At 42.2% G+C, this 21,244-nt stretch overlaps 1 protein-coding gene across 6 annotated transcripts in view; it reads left to right on the top strand.

The window, feature by feature from the left end:
• GPSM2 (G protein signaling modulator 2) overlaps window positions 1–21,244 on the top strand; it is a 60,582-nt gene that overhangs the window by 21,834 nt on the left and 17,504 nt on the right. For 4 of the 6 annotated variants that reach the window (XM_075833405.1, XM_075833404.1, XM_075833403.1 and 1 more), the window contains 8 exons: window positions 489–787; window positions 7,677–7,898; window positions 8,312–8,447; window positions 10,444–10,586; window positions 13,585–13,708; window positions 14,589–14,704; window positions 17,647–17,802; window positions 18,738–18,846. In XM_075833405.1, the coding sequence (XP_075689520.1) occupies window positions 726–787; window positions 7,677–7,898; window positions 8,312–8,447; window positions 10,444–10,586; window positions 13,585–13,708; window positions 14,589–14,704; window positions 17,647–17,802; window positions 18,738–18,846 (1,068 nt within the window). In that variant the 5' untranslated portion in view covers window positions 489–725. The remainder of the gene's footprint in view (window positions 1–488; window positions 788–7,676; window positions 7,899–8,311; window positions 8,448–10,443; window positions 10,587–13,584; window positions 13,709–14,588; window positions 14,705–17,646; window positions 17,803–18,737; window positions 18,847–21,244) is intronic. The other 2 variants (XM_075833406.1, XM_075833407.1) reach the window with 1 other exon arrangement.

Below are 21,244 nucleotides of genomic sequence, written 5' to 3'. Positions count from 1 at the left end.
GGTCGTTTCCTGAACGCTTTGTATGTGTGTGTAACTGAATGATTATCTAGCGATTTGTACCGATCATTTTCACGTATAAAATCTCCAATTCATCTTCTTTTCTCACATGCACAAACCATCTGCAAGGTTTGCGACTCCTGCTCGCTTTGAGCGCCGGTAATCTGCTCGCATGATGCTGACCTGTCGCTTCAATACGTTATGACATCATTGTTAATTAAATAATCCACAGCTAAGGTGATTCGAAAAAGCTTTAATGCAATCTGATACCGCTTTAAAACTTGGCTTCCCGGCAAATGATTGTCTTCCATTTCCCAGTCTTGCTTGCCTTAGTCACCATAGCTACAGTGCGACACATGTCTCTCTAAGTCATTGACTGCTCGGTCAGCATGGATCATTTTGCTTTTTCCACCCTGTAAGTGCTGCTTTGGTCTGCTGATGGAAAAACAAAAGTGAGACCTCAAGCAAAGCATCTTGTCTTCCTTCCGCAGAATGGGAGCCGAACGGAACCAGAAAAGGTCCAGGACGCAGGAACCCTCCTGGACAGTCTTTCTCTCATAAATAACAGAAGATTGTGGGTCATTAAAGAGCGGACTTCTCTCTTTTCTTTGGAAAAATGTCACCGTCATAGAAAGACTAAAAAAAAAAAAAAAATAATACTTTGGTGACCAGACGTTTTAGAGGTCTTTTTTGTTTACCTTTCAATGTAATTGTGAGAATGCATCTCAATGGAGGGGACTGACCTTTTAATAAGCATGCGTGAGGACCCTAGTTTTCATGTGCGCTACAGGTAAGATAATTTGATGTTTTTTACAGTAGTAGTGACCTTGATTCTGCCTAAATGTACAAGGGAAGGTAGGGGTGAATAATGGGTTGAGTATTTTAGAAGGGCAAGTATAACTTGTACCTAATATAATTCTAAATTTCCCAGATTTCTTTATTTTAGTTTGCGCTGCCCATTACTTTTAGTGTCAGTGGATCTGTAATGTTGTGTACATTTTGGGATACGCGTATGAATTTTTTTTTTTTGGGGTTGTCAAGAAGAGATATCTCTCTTTTTGCTAAAAAAAACAAACAAAACAAACCCCCAGGTTAAATACAGAAATACTTACTGATGCAAAAGGTATTGGCTAAAGTCGTGACTCTACAAATAGCTCACATGTTACTGCCATATGCATAAAGGAATTTGGCATTTTGATGTTGCTCTGACACGTCTGACAGACTTACAATGTGTTGGTCATTGTGTGACCTGTGTATGAAATATTCTGCATGTTCACACAGGTTTTTTTATTTGTTAGGTTGGATTCACACGAGCATGTTCGATCCATAAAGGACGGAACGTATTTCGGCTGCAAGTCCCGAACCGAACACACTGCAGGGAGCCGGGCTCCTAGCATCATAGTTATGTACGACGCTAGGAGTCCCTGCTTCTCCGTGGAACTACTGTCCCGTACTGAAAACATGATTACAGTACGGGACAGTTGTCCCGCAGCGAGGCAGGGACTCCTAGCGTCATACATAATTATGAGGTTAGGAGCCCGGATCCCTGCAGTGTGTTCGGTCCGGGACTTGCGGCCGAAATACGCTCCGTCCGTTACGGACCGAACATGCTCGTGTGAATCCAGCCTTACATTAAAATTGATTTGAAAGTAACTACTTGGTTGAATACTTTTGGGTGGGTGGAGGTTGGAGAGTCTACTGGGGTTCGCCAGTATCCGTTTGAAAACCCCTCCAGCATAGCTGTCACGGGTCCATTATAAACCGAATCCATGATCCTAGTGTGAGCAGAGCTACAATAAATTATATTATTGTATCTGTAGAAATAGCTCATTGACTAAAGGGGATGTCTCATCATGTCAATCCCTGTTCATATGACCCATCCAGAAACGTTTCTTGTTCGCTCAGGTCTGTAGACGTAATAAAATGTTAGCACAGTATTTAATCATGTACAGGTTAATAAACTAGCAGAACCTGCCCAAATTAGAAGATAATTACAGGGAATGGGACATATCGAGGACATCTCATTCATCACTTTACAGTACATTAGGGATAAGGATCAGGGTTGATAAACTCCTGGAAAGCTTTATACATTGTGTGATTTGTAGGTAGGGAGAGGTCCAGGAGGGTTAATTGATCCGTTATTGGTGTATCGTCGGTCTCCGTTTCTGTACAGACCTAGTTGGAGTTGTGACCATCATGGCAACCTATGTGGCAACCAATGTGATCGTTATTTAGTTCCTCTTGGGATGTCATTTAGACAGCTTTATTAACGTCAAATGTGGTACCTTTTAGGGTATGTTCACACCGCTGTTCTAAAAAAGACTCTCCGTAAAAAGAAGTAGCATGTCACTTCTTAGGTGTTTTTTGGAGCTGATTTTCCATTGAACACTATGGCTATGTTCACACGCAAGATCACAAACGGCTGAAAATTATGGAGTTGTTTTCGGAGAAACACGCCTCTGATTTTCAGCCGTTTTGAAGCTGAAAACTGTTTTTGAGGCGTTTTTTTCTAGACCTTTTCTTGGAGCTGTTTTTCAACATAATGAAATAAAACCGCGCCGTAAAAAAAGCTTTGTATGAACTAAACACTGTGTTTTCCCATTGAATTCAATGGGCAGATGTTGGTAGGCGTTTAGCTACCGTTTATCAAGGCATATTTCGAGGCATTTACTTCCCGAAATACGCCTGAAAACACAGCATGTGAAAAAACGGCTGAAAATCAGAGGCTGTTTTCTCTGAAGGCAGCGCCGTCATTTCCAGCAGTTTTTGACTTTGCATGTGAACATCCCCTTATGTTGGCCATATACATTGTGCACCATTCCCTGAAAATGATAGAACTAGGATCTGGGTAGAACTGCAATTCTAAGTTGAAAACAGTGGCAAACTGCTTGTTGGTATACATACACTGTAGCGTTTTGTGATAAACAGCGGTTTTAGGAAATGCTACCAGAACTGCTTCTGTGGGAAATCGCCAGAAGTTTTCAATGCTGTGTTTTTGGGTTTTTTCCCTATTAAAGCCAAAGAGGATCATCTGCAGACAGAACGTAAACCAACCCTAAAAAATGTGTGCACTATGTAATATATATGGAATAATTATCAAAATGTAAAAGTAATGCAAACCGGTAATGTGTGTATGCGATTGTGAACATCAACATTCACACGATGGTGGAAAAAAAAATGGCCATTAAAAACTGACAGTTGATCAGTGTGTCTCCAAATTTTCATCCATTTTGTCTGGCCGTTTGTCATCCGTTTTTTAATAGCCATTAAATAATAAAAAAAAAAAAAGATGGATTTCATTTGTCAGGGTTTTTTTTTGTCCCAACCCCCTGAAAACACAAGTGCCCAGGTAGATAGTGCCACAGTGCCCACTGTAGATAATGCCCACATAGTACCACAGCACCCACTGTAGATAGCACCAGTGTCACCTTTAGATAGTGCCACACCTCCACAGTGCCCATGTAGAAAGCGACACTTTAACTCCCTGTAGGAGCGAAATCCCTCTTGCCAGGGATTCCGCTCATAGACTGAGCACCTGACGTCTCTGTCTATATTTGGACAGTCACATCAGGGGCTTCCTCTAAGAGCGGAATCCCCTGCCAGAGCACCGGCATCGCTCTGGCCGGGGACTCTGCTTCGAGTAGCCCCTTGATGTCACTGTCCATATATAGTTAGCGACACCAGGGGCTTCTCCAGGAGGGGAATCCTCGGCCAGAGCAGGGTCTGTCCGCCGGGTATTCCACTCCTACTAGGAGCTACAGTGGTGCTATCTACGGAGGGGAAAGGGGGGTGTTGCTATCAACATGAAAGGGGTGCTATCTACTGGGGGGTTTGGTGCTATCTACAGGGGGGGTCTGAGGGAGCCCCTGACTCCACTGTCCATATCAAGGGCTTTCCCAAGACAGGAGTCCCCTGCCCTGTGCTGTCAGGGGCTTCCCCGGGCTCCACACTCAAAATAGCTCTGTGTGCGAGGAATCCTCAGGCCATGATTGTTTTTTGTTTTTTTTACCAGCAGTTATAAGGATTGGTTCCTGAAAAACGACTGGTAAAAACTGATGACTTCTATGGGAGCCGCCTGGCCCTGAGAAATGTCCTATTTTATTTTTTTTATGGCCGATATTCACGGTCCGTTACAAAAAAAAAAAAAAAAAAAGTAATGCGAATACACCCATAGAACTTCATTGTTCTGAAAACGGCCGTCTGACTGAATGTAGCCTTAGGGCAGATTCACACGAGCGTTGCGTTTTTGCGCGCGCAAACAACGCGGCGTTTTGCGAGCGCAAAAACCATTTGACAGCTGCGTGTGTCATGCGTGTCTGATGCGCGGCTGCGTGATTTTCGCGCAGCCGGCATCATAGAGATGAGGCTTGTCGACGCCCGTCACTGTCCAAGGTGCTGAAAGAGCTAAATCTTTCAGCACCCTCGACAGTGAATGCCGAACACAACAGCGAAAAACCTGTAAAAAAAAAAGATAAAGTTCCTACTTACCGAGAACTTCCCGGCCGTTGCCTTGGTGACGCGTCCTTGGTGACGCGCCTCTCTTGACATCGGGCCCCACCTCCCTGGATGACGCGGCAGTCCAAGTGACCGCTGCAGCCTGTGATTGGCTGCAGCCTGTGCTTGGCCTGTGATTGGCTGGAGCTGTCACTTGAACTGAAGTGTCATCCCGGGAGGTCGGACTGCAGGAAGGAGACAGGAGTAATCGGTAAGTTAGAACTTCGTTTTTTTTTACAGGTTCATGTATTTTGGGATCGCAAGTCACTGTCCATGGTGCTGAAACAGTTTAACTCTTTCAGCACCATGCACAGTGAATGTCTTCGGACGTCGCGGACCGGAAATTTTTTGGCCGGGTTCGGCCAAAACGAGTTTGGCCGAACCCGGTGAAGTTAGCTTCGGTTGTCGGGGTTCGCTCCTCGCAAAGACACTCCGTTTGGATGCTTGGAAACAGAAAAGCACGTGGTGCTTTTCTGTTTCCATTCATCCTTTTGACAGCTGTTGCGCAAACACGCAGTTCGCACGGAAGAGCTTCCGTGCGACCTGCCTGGTTTTCACGCACCCATTGACTTCAATGGGTGCGTGATGCGTGAAATACGCAGAGTTATTGAACCTGTCGCGTATTTTCGCAGCGAACAAACGCTGCGCAAAATACACGGACTGTGTGTACTGCCCCATAGACTTCTATAGGGCATTGCGTGCCGCGCGAAAACCACGCGCCCTACACGCTGCCAAATCACGCTCGTGTGAATCCCCCCTTACTGTGTTTATTAGCCTCTGCAGTTATATTGAGGAGGGTATGTTTGTAGCCATCCTGAGGATAGCATAGTCTAAATTCCCTGCAGGTTGCTGTCCACAGCTAAGGGTGCGTTCTCGTTTTTGTTTTTTTATTATTCTTATAACTGGGGGGTTAACAACAAACCAGTTGACCGATTATAAAAATGTTCTGCTTAACTTCAAATGAATGCACCAATCTTCATTAGTTCCCTCATGATTATAATTATTAATAAAATCGTTTTTATTTTTTTTATCCCAGCAAAGGCTGAAACAGAAAAAAATGGTGCAAAATTATGCACTCCGTTTAGATCAGTTGTGAAGCAAATAAAACCTACTGCAAAAGCCTGCAAGTGTGAACCCAGTCTAAAGTGAGCTATTTGTATAAATCTCATTCTTTCAGGGAATTGCTATTTAGGGAATGTAAATGAATGAGGTGAAGGTTCACCGGATTTAGCTGATGGAGGTTTCTGATATAATTCAGTGTCATCCTTTGCTGGAAACACTGGAATTGCTGGGGACTAAATACAGGCGTTCAGAGATGTAAATCCCTCTGTGGGACTTCTAGCTCCTGTGTTGGTGAGAGATTTCAATATTGCGCCATTTCAGCCTGCGTTTATGCTTTGTTTAACCCACTGCAAGACTTCCCATGTATGCCATCATCCGGTCATGCTTTACCACTATGCCAGGCACACAGGGTTGCCTTTACTGTTCGAGCTGAAAGTTGTGTTCGATTTTAAAGGGGTTGTCAAAGATTAGAAAATACAAAAACCTGTGCCACGTCTGCCCATGGGTTTTATCTAGTATTGCAGGTTATCGCGAGCTTTCTGGAGGAAAAAAAAACAGTTTTTTTTTTTATATTCCCCCCCCCCCCTTTTTTCTTGACCATTTCCCCATTTCCCCTCTTAGGGCATTTAGACTTTATAGAGGGGCGAGTAAGAATTTTTCAAGATTGTAGTGCTGGAAATGCGAGTAACCAGTCTTCTGAGCTGCAGCTCATAGATGATGATTAATCTTCTTATATCGCCGCCCTGTGCCATATCGCTTTATAGTTAAGATTTATGTGGTCTTAAAGTAGATACAACTTTCATTACATGCCTATATATGAAAGCCAGAACACCAAAAAACGAATACTTCTATTTAACTCTTGAGTGAAGCTGTTATGACAGGCGAGAGGGTTGACCTGTTCACCCTGTGCATGAAACCTGTCTGAGCCAATTATGGTTTGCAATAGGCTTGCGGTGCCATAGAAAATGTGGCACAGACCTGCCGATCAGATCTCAAAGCCAATGAAATGTGGCGATACAAGAGGGCGATATTTATACTTTCCAGCTATCTGCAGGGCAAGTAGTTGATGAGAAATAAGGGAACTGTATAATATTGATGCTAATTGACCGTGTCAGTTAACATGTGGTGGTCAGAGCAGACGGCCTAGGAGGGGATTAGCCGAGATTACCCACGTGGTGTTTATAATCTTAACCCAGTTCCTGATGGCAATGCATAATTTTAAAGCCATTCCAGTGTTTGCCTGATACACAAGCACTACAATCTGCTGGATGGCTTTATAGAACTGTTTTTCCCCTCGCCCACTGAAGACTTGCAGCTAAAAGGGGCATGGATAATTCAATAGGACTGCTGGGTACACTTGGCATCTATTCCTCCATAGAGACCTCCAGCTTGCCGTGCTGACAATGTCTGTCATGACTTTTTGTTTAGGTTGTAGAAAATCTCCAAGGTATTAAATGTTGTAGTTTTATTTGTATTTTTTTTTCCCATGTTTTTTTTTGTTTTTGTTTTCAATTTTTTTTTTTTTTTTTTATTGTGGGGGTTTTTTTTGTGTTTTGTTTTTTTTTTAACATTAATTTCAGTACATTTAGTATTATTTGGCTGTCAAGCATCTTCTGTCCACATTTCATTGCATTTCCCCAGATGAGCGATTCTGAATTGCCTGTTTATGTAGAGACCGCTTTTACTGTACAATGTCCAGAGATCATGAAGTCTCTCACAGAAAGAGTTGTCCGTTTCCGTTCTTGTAGTCCCTTTGATGGGGAATGTTGCCTAGAAGTAGTATTACACACCATGGTTAGATAAAAGTACATGATATTGGTGATAAGTTGATACTGTTATGCATACATTGTCTCCGTGGCCTTTCCCGATTCTGTGTTCTACTTTTCGGAAGGTTGATAGCTCCTATTTATTAATTCATACACTGAGACCTTTTGTAAGGGAAGATCCCTGCTGTTTCACAGCCGAAACCTCATGAATTATTCAAATCCTTACACAGGTCCAGTTTTCAATGAGTTTTAACCCCTTATTGCTGCAATCCCTGAACTATGCATTGTTCTTATTTATACTTGTTTTAAAATGCCTTCCCTCCCTTGGTCTCCTAACCAACACTATTCTGTTCTAAGAATGGAGGCGTCCTGTTTGGAGCTGGCGTTGGAAGGAGAGCGGTTGTGCAAATCTGGGGACTGTCGAGCCGGAGTGTCCTTCTTTGAGGCAGCTGTGCAGGTGGGCACCGAAGATCTGAAAACGCTCAGTGCCATATACAGTCAACTGGGCAATGCCTATTTCTACCTGCATGAATACAACAAGGCATTGGAATACCACCATCATGACCTAACACTAGCCAGGTAAGATGAGAAACACCATAGAGGTTGTTTTCATAGGCTTGGGCCATAGTGCGTTCTTAGTGACCATCGCTTTCTAGGATTATTTTCCGATTCCTACATGAATGTATGATCAAGCTAAAGTAAGAGGAACAGATATGATTAGGCTGACATTGTGTATACTGTTTAAAAAAAAAAAGTAAAAGACCAGTCACTCTACTTTGTTTGCCCATAAACCTGAACATATTATGGTTATGGTTCTTGTGTTTTTGAATGCATTAGTGACATTACATCGACCACCAATCACACAGTAACCTTTAGAGGAAATCTATCATCAATATGCAGGCCATAAATCTTAAAATGGGTTAAAAAATTCCTCAAAAAAGAGAAAATAATCTATTTACTTTATTGATTGAAATAAAAATGTGTTTTAACAGGACTATTGGTGACCGACTTGGAGAAGCCAAAGCTAGCGGGAATCTTGGTAATACTCTAAAAGTCTTGGGTAATTTTGACGAAGCAATTTTATGTTGCGAGCGGCATTTGGAGATCTCTCTGGAATTGTATGACAAGGTAAGCTGAATGAAAAGATGTGTAAGAATATGCCCAAACATGCTGGATTTTACAATGTAGGACCTCGCTTATCTCACGTTTCCCGATGTTAAGGTTCTTAGGCTTAGGCTTCGTTCACATCTGCGTCGGGACACCGTTCATGGGTTCCGTCTGAGCTTTCCGGCAGGGTGACCCATGAACTGGAAATAAACGGAAACCGAAAGGTTACAAGTTATGTATATATAGTTTGCTATTACTAATGAAAGGGCCCATTCGTCAGAATGAGTTTATAAATCGTTAATTGCTTTTATATTTCAAACCACAATATTGCATATATCTGTATTCTGCTGCGCTATATACCGGACCTGAAAGGAGTTTTCAGACTATGAGAAAACCCCTTGAAGCTTGTATTACCTTTAAAACGTTGTCCTTGGCATCTCCATCAATCCCCGCTTCTACAGTATTTACTTCCTGGCATGATGACATTTCAACTGTAATGATGCCACGTTCCACAGCATGAACAAAACTTCACTGTAGCATTTGGGCTAGCTTCTTGGGGCTTTCTGTAGCAGGAAACTTTTTTTTATAGTTGGGAGCAGCAAGTTGGTTTGTTATGTGTAGGGCAAGTAAAACGAAAAAAACTTAGCAGTTCTCTCCTCGGAGAAGAGTCCACAATTGGTATTCCCACATCTCCCAAGCCTTTTTGTTTATAAACTGTTTGTAATAAAACAGTCACGTTGTTGTTTTTTTGCATCCCCGAAGACCTTTTTAACCGTTTCCCGCCGCAGCCATTTTTTGTATTTTCACTTTCAGTCTTTCCAAAAGCCATAACCTTCATTTTTTATTTAAATTTTTTTTTCCATCAATATTGCCGTATGCGGGCTTGTTTTTTGCAGGACGAGTTGTAGATTTTCATGACACCATTTACTGTACCATATAATGAAGTGGGAAACTGGAAACAAAATATCTGTGGGTGGAATAGGGAAAAAAACAGCAATTCCTCAATCTTTTGGGAGGTCTTATTTTTACGGCATTCACAGTGTGGTAAAAACGGCATGTTAACTTTATTCTGCGGGTCAATGTGATTGCGGTGATAACAAATTTTTATAAAGTGTTTTTTTTTTTACTACTCCTTACAAGGGGGAATAAACTGATTTGTTAAAAATAAAATGAGTTTTGTCGGCACATTCTGAGAGCCATAACTTTTTTTTTTTTTTTTTTTCCCCCCGTTGATTTGAGTGATATGAGGGCTTATTTTTTTGCGTGGCGAGCTGTGGTTTTCTATTGGTACAATTTTGGCGTACATGAGTCTTTTTGATCATTTATAGGAGTACAAAGATGGCAGACATGGTTGTCTTCATCAGGCTGCCATGCCAACCAATGGCACCCCACGGTTGCGTTGGGCATTTGCAATGTTACAGGGGGCTGCCCCCATGTTTCCAGTCCCTTAAATGCTGCGGTTGCTCTTGACCACAGCATTTAATAGGTTAAACGAGAGGGATCCCGCTCGTTACCCTGAAGTGTCGGCTGTAACACACAGCCGACGCGCTCATTCTATGGAGAGGTCTCAGTCCGTGAGCCCACTCCATACTCCCCCACCCAACGTGCGCCGTGGATGTCGGAAGGGGTTAAGGGTCTATTCACATCTAGGTTCGGTGTTTCCGTTGCTCTGCTCTGTCAAACGAGCAGAACGACGAAAATACCGAAAGTCCCGCATCTGTTGCATGATGGACACAATTGGCGTCTGACGGAACCCATTGAGTTTAATGGGTTCTGTCTGGTTTCAGTCAAGGTGTCTGTTTTGCCAAAGAGAAAGAAAAACTCTGGATGCTGCGCTATTTTTTTTTTCTTTTCAACATTTTGGACTGGATCTGTGATTGAGGCCTCTAACTGAGCTTCCAATGCACATTGTGAACAGGCCCTTACTTCAGTAGTTAAACTTGTATGAAAATCTGTGGGTGCAATTTACAGTTTTACCTCCAAACTGTTACTGTGTTTTGTCCTTTTCACTAAGCAGGTTGGGGAGGCCAGAGCACTCTATAACCTAGGAAATGTGTACCACTCCAAGGGTAAGAGCCTGGCATGCACAGGGACCAGAGACCCTGGAGAGTTTCCAGAGGAAGTTAAAGTCGCTTTGCTGAAGGCTGTGGACTATTATGAGTAAGTCTGAACTTCTTTTTACATAGCCTGACAACATATTCTGCATTCAGATACTAAAGTGCTCAGATTGCTTGACACATCACTCATCCAGATCATTTCAGTTCCCTGTCACTATTGGACTGTCACATTACAATCTTTAATGGATGTTTTATGCAAATCAAGCTTAAACACCTGTTTAACGAAAATGACTGCAACGTTTTCATATGCTTTGTGTTTTAATTCCTCACCATTTTCAAGATCTCTGCTTGCTGACAGTGGATTAGCACTGTACACACCTAGTCCTGCTTACATTTTAGAGGTGGATACAGTTGCCTCCTCTCTATGACATAGGCTCTCTTTTTTTTATTTTTATATGTCTAGACCAGGGGTATCAAGCCCGCGGACCGCATGCGGCCCCTGGGGCTGTCCTCTGCGGCCCGTGGGTCACCGAGTCGCTAGTACAGACTCTGCTCCGGGACTCTGGAATTCCCTGACATCGCAGTCCACATATGAACAGCGATGTCTGGGGCTTCCCCAGAGCGGAGTCCCGGGCAGAGCGCTAGTATCGGCTCTGCTCCAGGACTCTCTGGAATTCCCTGACATCGGTGTCCATGTTTGGACACATGATGTCTGGGGCTTCCCCAGAGCCGGAGTCCCGTGCAAAGTGCTAGTATAGGCTCTACTCTGGGACTCTGGTGAAGCCTCTGACATCGCTGTCCATACATCGACAATGATGTCAGGGGCTTCCCCAGAACAGGAGTCCCAGTGATGTCAGGAGCACATTTGGAGTCCCAGGAAGAGCCTACTAGCGCTCTGCCCGGGACTCCAGCTCTGGGGTTGCCCCTGACATCTCTGTCCATATATGGACAGTGATGTCATTAGCAGAGCTGGAATCCCAGGCAGAGTGCTAGAAGCGGCTCTGCTCCGGGACTCCAGCTCTGGGCAAGCCCCTGACATCACTGCGGCGGCATCCGCGGAGGGCACTGCGGCGGCATCCGCGGAGGGCACTGCGGCGGCATCCGCGGAGGGCACTGCGGCACTATCCGCGGAGGGCACTGCGGCACTATCTAAAAAGAGGCTGCCCAATCTTGACGTGTGTCTGCCAAACGCTGCTAACTGAGCCGCCGGACTGCATTTAGCGACCGCATGTGGAGAATTCTCTCTCAAATTTTAAACCTAGCAGTATTATTATAGTAACGTAGTATTATTATTATAGTGTTATAGTAGTTCAAATAACGAATTGATTCACAATAATTTTGTATTGTATCAAATTTGAAAGTAATGCGGCCCGTCAACTTCCCATTTTTTCTATATGTGGCCCACTTACCTGGCCGAGTTTGAGACCCCTGGTCTCGACTGAGTAGAATAATACAATTGCATACTATAGTCATAAACCGTAGCAACTAATTTCATTATTTCCAATAGGTGATTTTGTAACTGTTTTTATGACCATCATAACCGCGTCGGAAAATGTGACAAAAAAACGGCCGAAAATGCCTCCCATCGATTTCAATGGGAGGCGGAGGTGTTTTTTTTTTCCCCGTGCCCGGGAAAAATGCGACATATCCCTATCTTCAGGCGTTTTACGTCTCTGACCTCCCATTGACATCAATGGGAGGCAGAAAAGGCATTTTTTGGCCGTGGGCGAAAAACGTAGCGAAAATCGGCGTGCAGGCAGAGCAAAAATCTGCCTGCAAAAAAGTCTGTGTGAACCCAGCCTAAAGATGCTTTCAACAGTAGCTCTTGGTGACTGACCCGGCAAAGTCACATATACATAATATTTGTCTGATTCCTGATGGCACATTGATAACTGTAATGTCATGTTCTGTTGATGGTAGTCGGACATTTTATTTCTGCAACTTATTTACAAAAGAATTCTACAATGAATACTTATGCTGTATTCTTAAATTGGTGTGCGTTGAGGAATATAATTTGTACCCACTTCTCAGCTGTGAGCCTTATTAGGCGGGTTTTCATACTATGGATGTAAGCTAAATGAGTTTCCTTCGCTGAGAGCAAAAAGAGGTCTTGAAAATGATGAATTCAAGCACAAAGTAAATTCGAAATTTGCAGAACTTTTCATGAAACGCTAATTAAAGGCTATGGACACATTTTGACATGGAGATAATGATTTTTACATGTGTTAATGGCTAGTTATAAAAATTGTACTACGTTTTTGGCTGGAACTTCATTCCTTCCTTGATTTTCAAACCTCCTGATATGCAGTTTGCAACCTGCTGTGGCCAGACCCATCGCCCCTATAATACATGCTGAATGTGTAGTCTGTGAATCCAGGAAGGGGAAGGCAGATGAGTCAACCCTGACAAGTAGTGTGCTATCAGATCTGTGTCAGAATCAGCAGGACAAACTGCTAAGTAATGGAGTTACAGACTCTACAGCAAAAATGCTAGTAAATTTTTAATGAAGACTATTTAGAAATCCGCTCAATTTAGCATAGCGTGATCTCGCTATGAATGACAGCACATCGAGATCACGCTGTGCAGCGATTTAAGTCCCACACAAACTTTACCGAAGTGTTGGGAGTGTGAATAGACATTGCGTCCAGGCTGGAAGCAATGTCTATTCACTCTCAAGACACTTCAGTAAAGTTAATGTGGGTGTATGTGACCGCACAGCAGGATCTCGCAAGATCACGCTGTGCAGTGAATACAAATGGACATGAATGGAGAGAAGTGTATGACGCTGATTGGTCAGCGTCCTACACTTCTCTTTACAACGCCCACAAAAGTTAAAAAACGCCCAGTTGGACATTAAGAAAGTAATTAGCATAAATCTAAAATTGTGCATAACTTGCTCAAAAATGATTGTTTTTCAAAATAAAACCACTGTTATCTACATAACCGCGCCGATCAGATTATGTAGGAGATAGGACACTTATAATCTGGTGACAGAGCCTCTTTAAGCTTTCTTGCATAAAGTCATAAAACGTCTTTTAAGATGTATATTTACTACGGACTATATAAAAATAATGATCCGTTTTGTTTTCTCTGTGAAACAGGGCAAATTTATTGATCGTAACCGAGCTAGGAGACCGAGCTGCTCAAGGACGTGCATATGGAAACCTGGGAAATACTCACTATTTACTTGGAAATTTCCGAAATGCAGTCATGTCTCACGAGCAGGTACCCTCTTACAAATGTTCTGTCTTTGCTAATTATGAGACTATTAGAAGAGAACTTTTTTAGTTTTGAGAAAAAAAAGAAAAGCTTCTCTGCTTCATGGTCAGTTGTGTGACAATCCCATTAACACATAATGAATTCTAACTTTACCCTAATGGGAAAAAACATAAAATTGGCATTCGGGCAGGATACGTTAGTTTAGTGAACTAGTATTCTTTCTCCTAGTTTAGAATCTGGGTTATGTTTGGAACTTTACACCTAATGGTCTGAATTTTTACGATGCTTTTGAGCGTGAGAAAGAAATTACATTATTGCAGCCTTTTCTCCCATTCACTTCAATGGGAGAAAAGGCTGCAATACCTGTGAATCCTCGCTAAATGCGTGTCGAAGATTCACAGTGAGCAAGATGAAATGAAGGGGAAGCAGCGCTCATATAAGCGCTGCGGCCCCTTCAAAATAGCTGATAGGTCGGGGTCGGACCCCCACAGATCAGCTATTGATGGCGTATCCTGATGATAGGCCATACATTTTTATTGGCTGGTAAACTCCTTTTTAAAGTCAAAAAGATTCATTGCAATCCATTATATTTCTCTTTTATCTGTTAAGAATTCATCTGTCAGAACAGGATACATGGACACTATATTTTTTTATATGGCCATGCAGAAACAAATAATTCTGACCTTCCAGTTTCAGGCAGCAAAGTTGCTTGTGTGAATGAGACCCCGATATGTTTGCTCACTTATGGCAGTCGTGATTTGTCCTGTGTGGTTAGAATCCACATAACTTTATTTGCCGATACTAATGTTTATGTGCTAATGGGTTTGTACTATAGTACTGCTAATCTATGAATGAGCGTTGATTAACAATTCACTTTTATTTACAGCGGCTATTGATTGCCAGGGAGTTTGGTGACCGATCTGCAGAAAGAAGAGCTTACAGTAATCTTGGGAATGCCTTCATCTTTTTGGGTGAATTCGAAATGGCAGCTGAATACTACAAGTAAGAAATAAGTGTTCATGACTAATTGATATTCACTCAGACCTATTTTTTCCGCAATTATTAATTGCTTACATAACTGGCACCAGTTTGGTGTGCCAGTAAGGGTCATAAACTATGTAATATTATAAATTAATCTTTCCTGTATCCAGTTACTTTAGTTATTGAAATTCTTGCGTTGTATCTAAACATCAGGCTAATTTCATTACGTTTATCCAACCAAAAGTGATTTCTCTGAGATTTGTGAGATCACATTGGTGGAGTCTCTGAGCTTGGTCAGTTTCCAAAGCTTTGTAGAAACCCTGCAGCTCTTTTATTCTGGAAACCAGTTGAAGATTATGGACTCCACCAGTCTGATGATCTCCATCGGTATCACATTTCTATGAACATCAAGCAAATTCTTCTGGATAATGTGCTGCTCGTCATCTGTGTGAAAGGAGCACATTTGATATTTGCATTGTTGTCCTGATATTCACTATTCAATAGCAAGTAGAGATATTTAACCCCTTCTCGCACCTTGGCGTAAATGCACGTCCAGGTGAGCAGTAGCTTCGCGCAGCTGGGAGTGCAGTTACGTCCGCGCTTTAACAGTTAACTGTCGTGCAGCGCTGCACCACAGCAGCGGTTAACTAAGCAGGGTGTCTGCCCTGCTCTCCCTGTTGCCGATCAGCGGCCCATCGCTGCTGATTTCGGCAGTTAACTCCTTAGATGTGGTCACCACATTTAAGGGGTTTAGAGCAAATCGGCAACCCCTACATACAATTGCGGGGACTGTTGATGGCTGTCATGGCAACTGCAGGCCAGACAACGCCCTCCGGGCTACCATGTACGGAAGCCTGTATAGGCCTCCTGTCAGAGTGACAGTCAAGTCACAATGACAGTTGGAATATATTGCTGCTAGAATACATTACACTACCTATGTAGTGTAATATATTCTAGCAGCAATCAGAGCTGCAAGTCTTCAATTCCCCTAGTGGGACAAAAAAAAAAAAAGGTAATAAAAATGTTTTATAAAAGTTACAAAAACAAAAAATGCTTTTTTTTCCCCCTTTTTTATTATAGAAAAAAAATGAACACGTTAAAAAAAGTACACATATTTGGTATTGCCACGTTCGTCACGACCCAACTATAAAACTATAATATTTTTCCCGCACGATGAACATCACGAAAAAAAATAGTAAAAACCAATGCCAGAATCACTAATTTTTGGTCACCACTCCTCCCAAAATATAAGATACAAGCTGGACGGTCACCACCCGTCCTGCAAAAAACAAGCCCTTACACAGCTTTTTTTGTCTAAAAAATACAAAAAAGTTATGGCTCTCAGAATATGGTGACACAAAAAAGAAATTATTTTACAAAAAAAAAAGTTTGTTTTTTTGCAAAACATAAATGGCTATATACGTATGGTATCGCCGTAATCGTATCGACCCGCAGGGTGAACGGCGAAAAAAAAAAAAAAAAAACATTCTCAGAATTGATTGGTTTTTGTTCACTTTGCTTGCCAAAAAAAATAATAAGAAGTGATCAAAAAATCGCATGTACCCCAAAAATGGTACCAATGAAAACTACAGATTGTCCCACAACAAATAAGCCCTCACACAGCTCAGGTGGAGAAAAAATAAAAAGTTCTGGCTCTCAGAATATGGCGATGCAAAATGTGCAGAGTGTTCCAAAAGTGGATAAGATCGGGCACCATTTATCAGTGCGACACTGGGCACACATCTATGAATTATTTATTTACCGCATTATTATACCCTGATGTACTCCGCACAGATTACATATGCCCCCACAATATAAACTGAAATATCAGCAATTCCCCAAACGGCACTACTACCAAGCAAAATCTGCGCTCCAAAAGTCAAATGACGCTCCCTTTCTTCTGAGCCCTACAGCGATTAACATTTTAAGAGGTATTTGTCCTCCGTGGCACAAACTGGGCACAACATATTGTGCACTAAAATGGCGTATCAGTGGAAAATTTTAATTTTCACTTTGCACCATCCGCTACGCGTTAAAAACCCTACGCGCACCACGACTTAATAGCATGTTATGGTGCGGGGGGTAATGTATGGAGCGGGTTCACGCGCTGAGCACGTGCCATATGCTGTGGGTGTCAGTTGTGTATTGGACTAAAAATGTGTAAAAAGAAAAAAGTGCATAAAGTTATTAGTGAAAGAAATTAAATAAATATTTAAAGTCCAAAAAAACAGCAACATTTCCCTCCCTTTTTCTCTAAAGTAATGTAAAAAATACACAAATTTGATATCGCTGCGTCCATAAGAGTCCAAAATATTACAATATACCATTATTTAACTCGCACGGTGAACGCCGTAAAAAAATAAAGCATTTTAAATTGAACTTGCTGTGACGTGACTTCCTCCTGCAGGTCCTTCACCGGAGCGACGGCAGAATGACCATACATCGCCTCCAGCCATGCCAGGACTGCTAAGGAGGATAATCGTCCTGGCACGTCTGGAGGCGATGTATGGTCATTCTGCCGTCGCTCCGGTGAAGGACCTGCGGAGGAAGTCATGTCAGTGTGATCTTGCGAGATCACGCTGTGCTGTGAATAAAGCTCGGCATGAATGAAGAGAAGTATATGACGCTGATTGGTCAGCGTCATACACTTTTCTTTACGATGCCCACTTGGTGAAACGAATAAGAAAAACGCCCAATTGGGGATTTAGAAAGAAATAGCATAAATCTAAAAATTATCAGAAATTTTCAGAATCACTTGGAGAAGTACCACATAAGGCGACACATGTCAGATTTGAAAAAATCGGCTTCGTCCTCAAGGCCAAAACAGGCCCAATCCTGAAGGGGTTAAAATGGCGAGGAATTAAAACACAACGTATATAAGAAAGTTACAGAACACTTTCACTGTACAGTGATTTAGCTTTATGTACATAAAACTGCATAGTATTTTCTATTCTTTTCTGCAGACGGACTCTTCTTCTGGCCCGGCAACTGAAGGACCGGGCTGTAGAAGCGCAGAGTTGTTACAGCTTGGGCAATACATACACTCTACTTCAGGACTACGAAAAGGCCATTGATTATCATCTCAAACATCTCGTCATCGCGAAGGAACTTAACGACAGGTTACAGCTTGAATCCATTTTTCTCTATAACCTGTATAGTGAAGACATGTCACAGTGGGTTGTTGGGGCACCCGTGTGTGGGTGTCTTTTCACATCAGAAGAAGCTTTATTTTACAAGCGTCTTTGAGCCATTGTGTCTCCTACAATTATTGGGTAGTAATAAATGCGTTACAGCATGTGCTTGACTGACTGCAACTTTTATTAGGCTGTGAGGCAAATCCATTAAATAATATGATGTATGCTCCTTTAAATGCTGCTCTACAACTATTCATGGCGCTACTTTTTCTTTATTTTGTGAGAAGTGACCTTGTCCAACATTATAATAGTCAGTCATTTTCCAATTAGGTCTCATTCACCCTTGCGTGTTTTGCGTCCATATTTGTAAGCCAAAACCAGGAGTGGTATCAAAACATGGAAGAGGTATAAATCTAGCCATTATACTTTTTCTCGGTTTATGTTCCACTCCTGGTTTTAGCTTCACAAATACTGATACAACATATAGATCAAAATACGCAAGTGCGAATGTGGCCTTAACCAAGGGCCAATATAAAATGTCATTATCCCCCCAATTCCCTAATATATACATACTAGTTATCTGAATTTCTTCTTTTACAAGCAAAGTGACAAAATGGAAAAGAAATACAATTCTCCACAACTGCTCTTCCTTCCAGCTCAGTGAGCAGAGGGGCTATTGCAATATATTAATCAAGGACAGAATCGGGGAATACGTTTTCTTTATGGTAGCCCTGCTCCTACTTGTAGAATAAGTTTTATATTGGCGAACTCCTAAAATAGAAGTTCCCTCAAAAAAAAAAAAAGGCATAAATGACTTCTAGCGGGAGCTATTTTTATTTTTTTAAGCCATTTTATGTGTTGCAAATTGTTTCCATCCCTACACAGCATGCTATAGTAAGATGTATATCTCTGTATTTTAGGGTGGGAGAAGGTCGGGCATGTTGGAGTCTGGGGAATGCCTACACTGCCTTAGGAAACCATGACCAAGCCATGCACTTTGCCGAGAGGCATCTGGATCTATCAAGAGAGGTAATAAAGGCTTTTATGACCGAATGCTGTGATGATTTCTTTGTTTTAGTTGATGGGGTATAGACAGCCTCAATAGCCTCGTGTGTTATCTTGTTGGCCTCTATTCTTTCAATATCTGATTCTTCCTGCTTGCTCTACTAAGGCTGGCCATACACTTGAGATAGCTCTTGGCCGACCACTATTCCAAGCGACACCCCCATAGACCTGCAAGCTTGGCTCATCCGAGTGTGCATGTTTTCAATAGGGGGAAGGGAGGAAAGCTGCTGCTGGACTTCTTTTGCAGCAGCTTATCTCCAAATAAACAAAAGGATCGTTGAAATTTTATATGCCTGACCCTATTCTTCCTTGACGTCCCTCGGAGATAGGGCACTTATAATCTGGTGACAGAGCCTCTTTAAGTGTGAAGGGAAAGAGAATGTGTTAGAGATTAGACAAGTAAACACGAATGACCATTGTGATCTAAATCTATACATTAGGAGGCCTAAGGAGCTGGGTGGCAATATGGGTCTTCTGTCCATAATATCCCTTATAGGGAATCTGTCCCCAGGTTTGTGCTGTCCTATCTGAGGGCAGCATAAAGTAGTGCCAGAGACCCTGATTCCAACCCTGTATTACAACTTGTCAGCGTACAGTAGTTTTTGTAAAAATCCCTTTTTCTCCAGCAGCTCGCATTGATAAGCTTCGGCTAGCCCTGCCCACCGACCGCTTAATTAACAGCTTTCTCCCCATATTGTGCATTGGGAAAGAGCTGTCAATCAACGGTGGGTGGGACTAGCCGCAGCTTATGAATATTGAGGACTCCATTTCGCGTGCACATAATGAAGAGGACTCCTTAGAGCTTTAGCGCGCAGGAGTTTTAAAGGATTACAGCGGAGGGCTGCAAAGTAAGTACGCCAGAAAGAAAGATCTAATCGCATTAGGGATCCGGAACTCTCCATCATGGTTACATTGGTTAATGGTAGTGAAAGTCGGTGACCGATTCTCTTTAAATTAGGATTGTGACTATTGTACGTGCGGATGCACGGACACCTAAATCGATATGAAGTTTATAGGAAAACATTTGTTCTAGCTATATATATATATATATATATATATATATATATATATATACGTATGTATATTTACGTCGGGCAGTCCTGAGCCTTATGGCCTGCGCCATAGTATATCTACGGCACTGATTTTAAGGGGTTTTTCCCCACAATAAACATTTCTCACCTATCCACATGATAGGTGATCAATATATGATCGCTGGGGTCCCCAGCAATCGTGCAGTGAGGATTGTGTATGGAGCGGCGGTCGCGCATATGCGCTACTGCTTCATTCAATGTCTATGGGGCCGATAAACAGCCGAATACACTGCTCGGCTGTTTCCGTCATTCCTTTAGACTTTGAATGGAACTGCAGCGTACAATCGCTGCTTCTCATTGCGATCGTTCAGTGAGGAGGAAGGGGGTCAGGACCCCCGTTTTAGAGATAGGTGGGGCTTCTAGCAATCATACGCTTATCACCTATCCCATGGAAAGGTGCTAAATGTTAATTGTGGGAAAAAAAACTTTAAGCCAGGGACCCTAAAGAGAAGATAGTTTTTAAAGTGTTCTGTCTTTTCTGGTTTCAAATACACAGCGCTCAATGAGGGGTGCTGCCACTATTGGTCCTGGCGATTATGTAACTGGTCACATGATCGACGGGATGGCGTTAGTTGGAGGCAGCTGCTGGGTCTAACTAGACCAGAACAGCCTAACAGTGACCATAGTTACTTTAAGGCCAAATACACACGCTGCGTATTACGTGGGGATTTTTCTGCGGAAAATCCGCAACGTAATACAGTACCAGCAAAGTAAATGAGATTTCAAGAAATCTCATGTACGTAAATTGACCTACAGTGCATATTTTAAAATTGGCAGCATCTCAACTTATCCTGCATTTCCGTTTGCAAATTGTATCTGACTAGTTTTAAAACACACCTATTTCCGCATCGAAATGTAAAAACCGCACCTAAAAATGCATCAAAAATGTACTATTTGGTCTGGATTTTAAGTGTAATTACCTGCATTTACCTGTGGTTTTGATGCAAATTTTCTGCACCAAATTCCGCAATGTGTGCATGTAGCCTAACGTTGCCGATTTCCCCTATAATTGGGGACAGTGGAAAAGTATAGTGTGAATATATTGAAATAATAAAGTCCCCCAATGTTCTTTTCTGACCTATTTTAGGGACAGACCATAATAATAAAAAAAAGCTAAATAAATGACGTAAAAAATACACACACATACCTCTCCTCCCTCCTGCCAATCATTGTTGTAACGCTAGCCCTGACCCTATTAACCTAAAATAGGCATGTAATATATAAAAATCTACGGTAGACAATAAATATCATAAATAAAGTCTCTTTTAGGG

This window comes from Rhinoderma darwinii, chromosome 7 (genome assembly GCF_050947455.1).
Source record: "Rhinoderma darwinii isolate aRhiDar2 chromosome 7, aRhiDar2.hap1, whole genome shotgun sequence".
Taxonomy (NCBI): Eukaryota; Metazoa; Chordata; class Amphibia; order Anura; family Rhinodermatidae; genus Rhinoderma; species Rhinoderma darwinii.
Note: the sequence above shows the minus strand (reverse complement) of the source record. Positions and strands in the feature narration are given on the sequence as shown.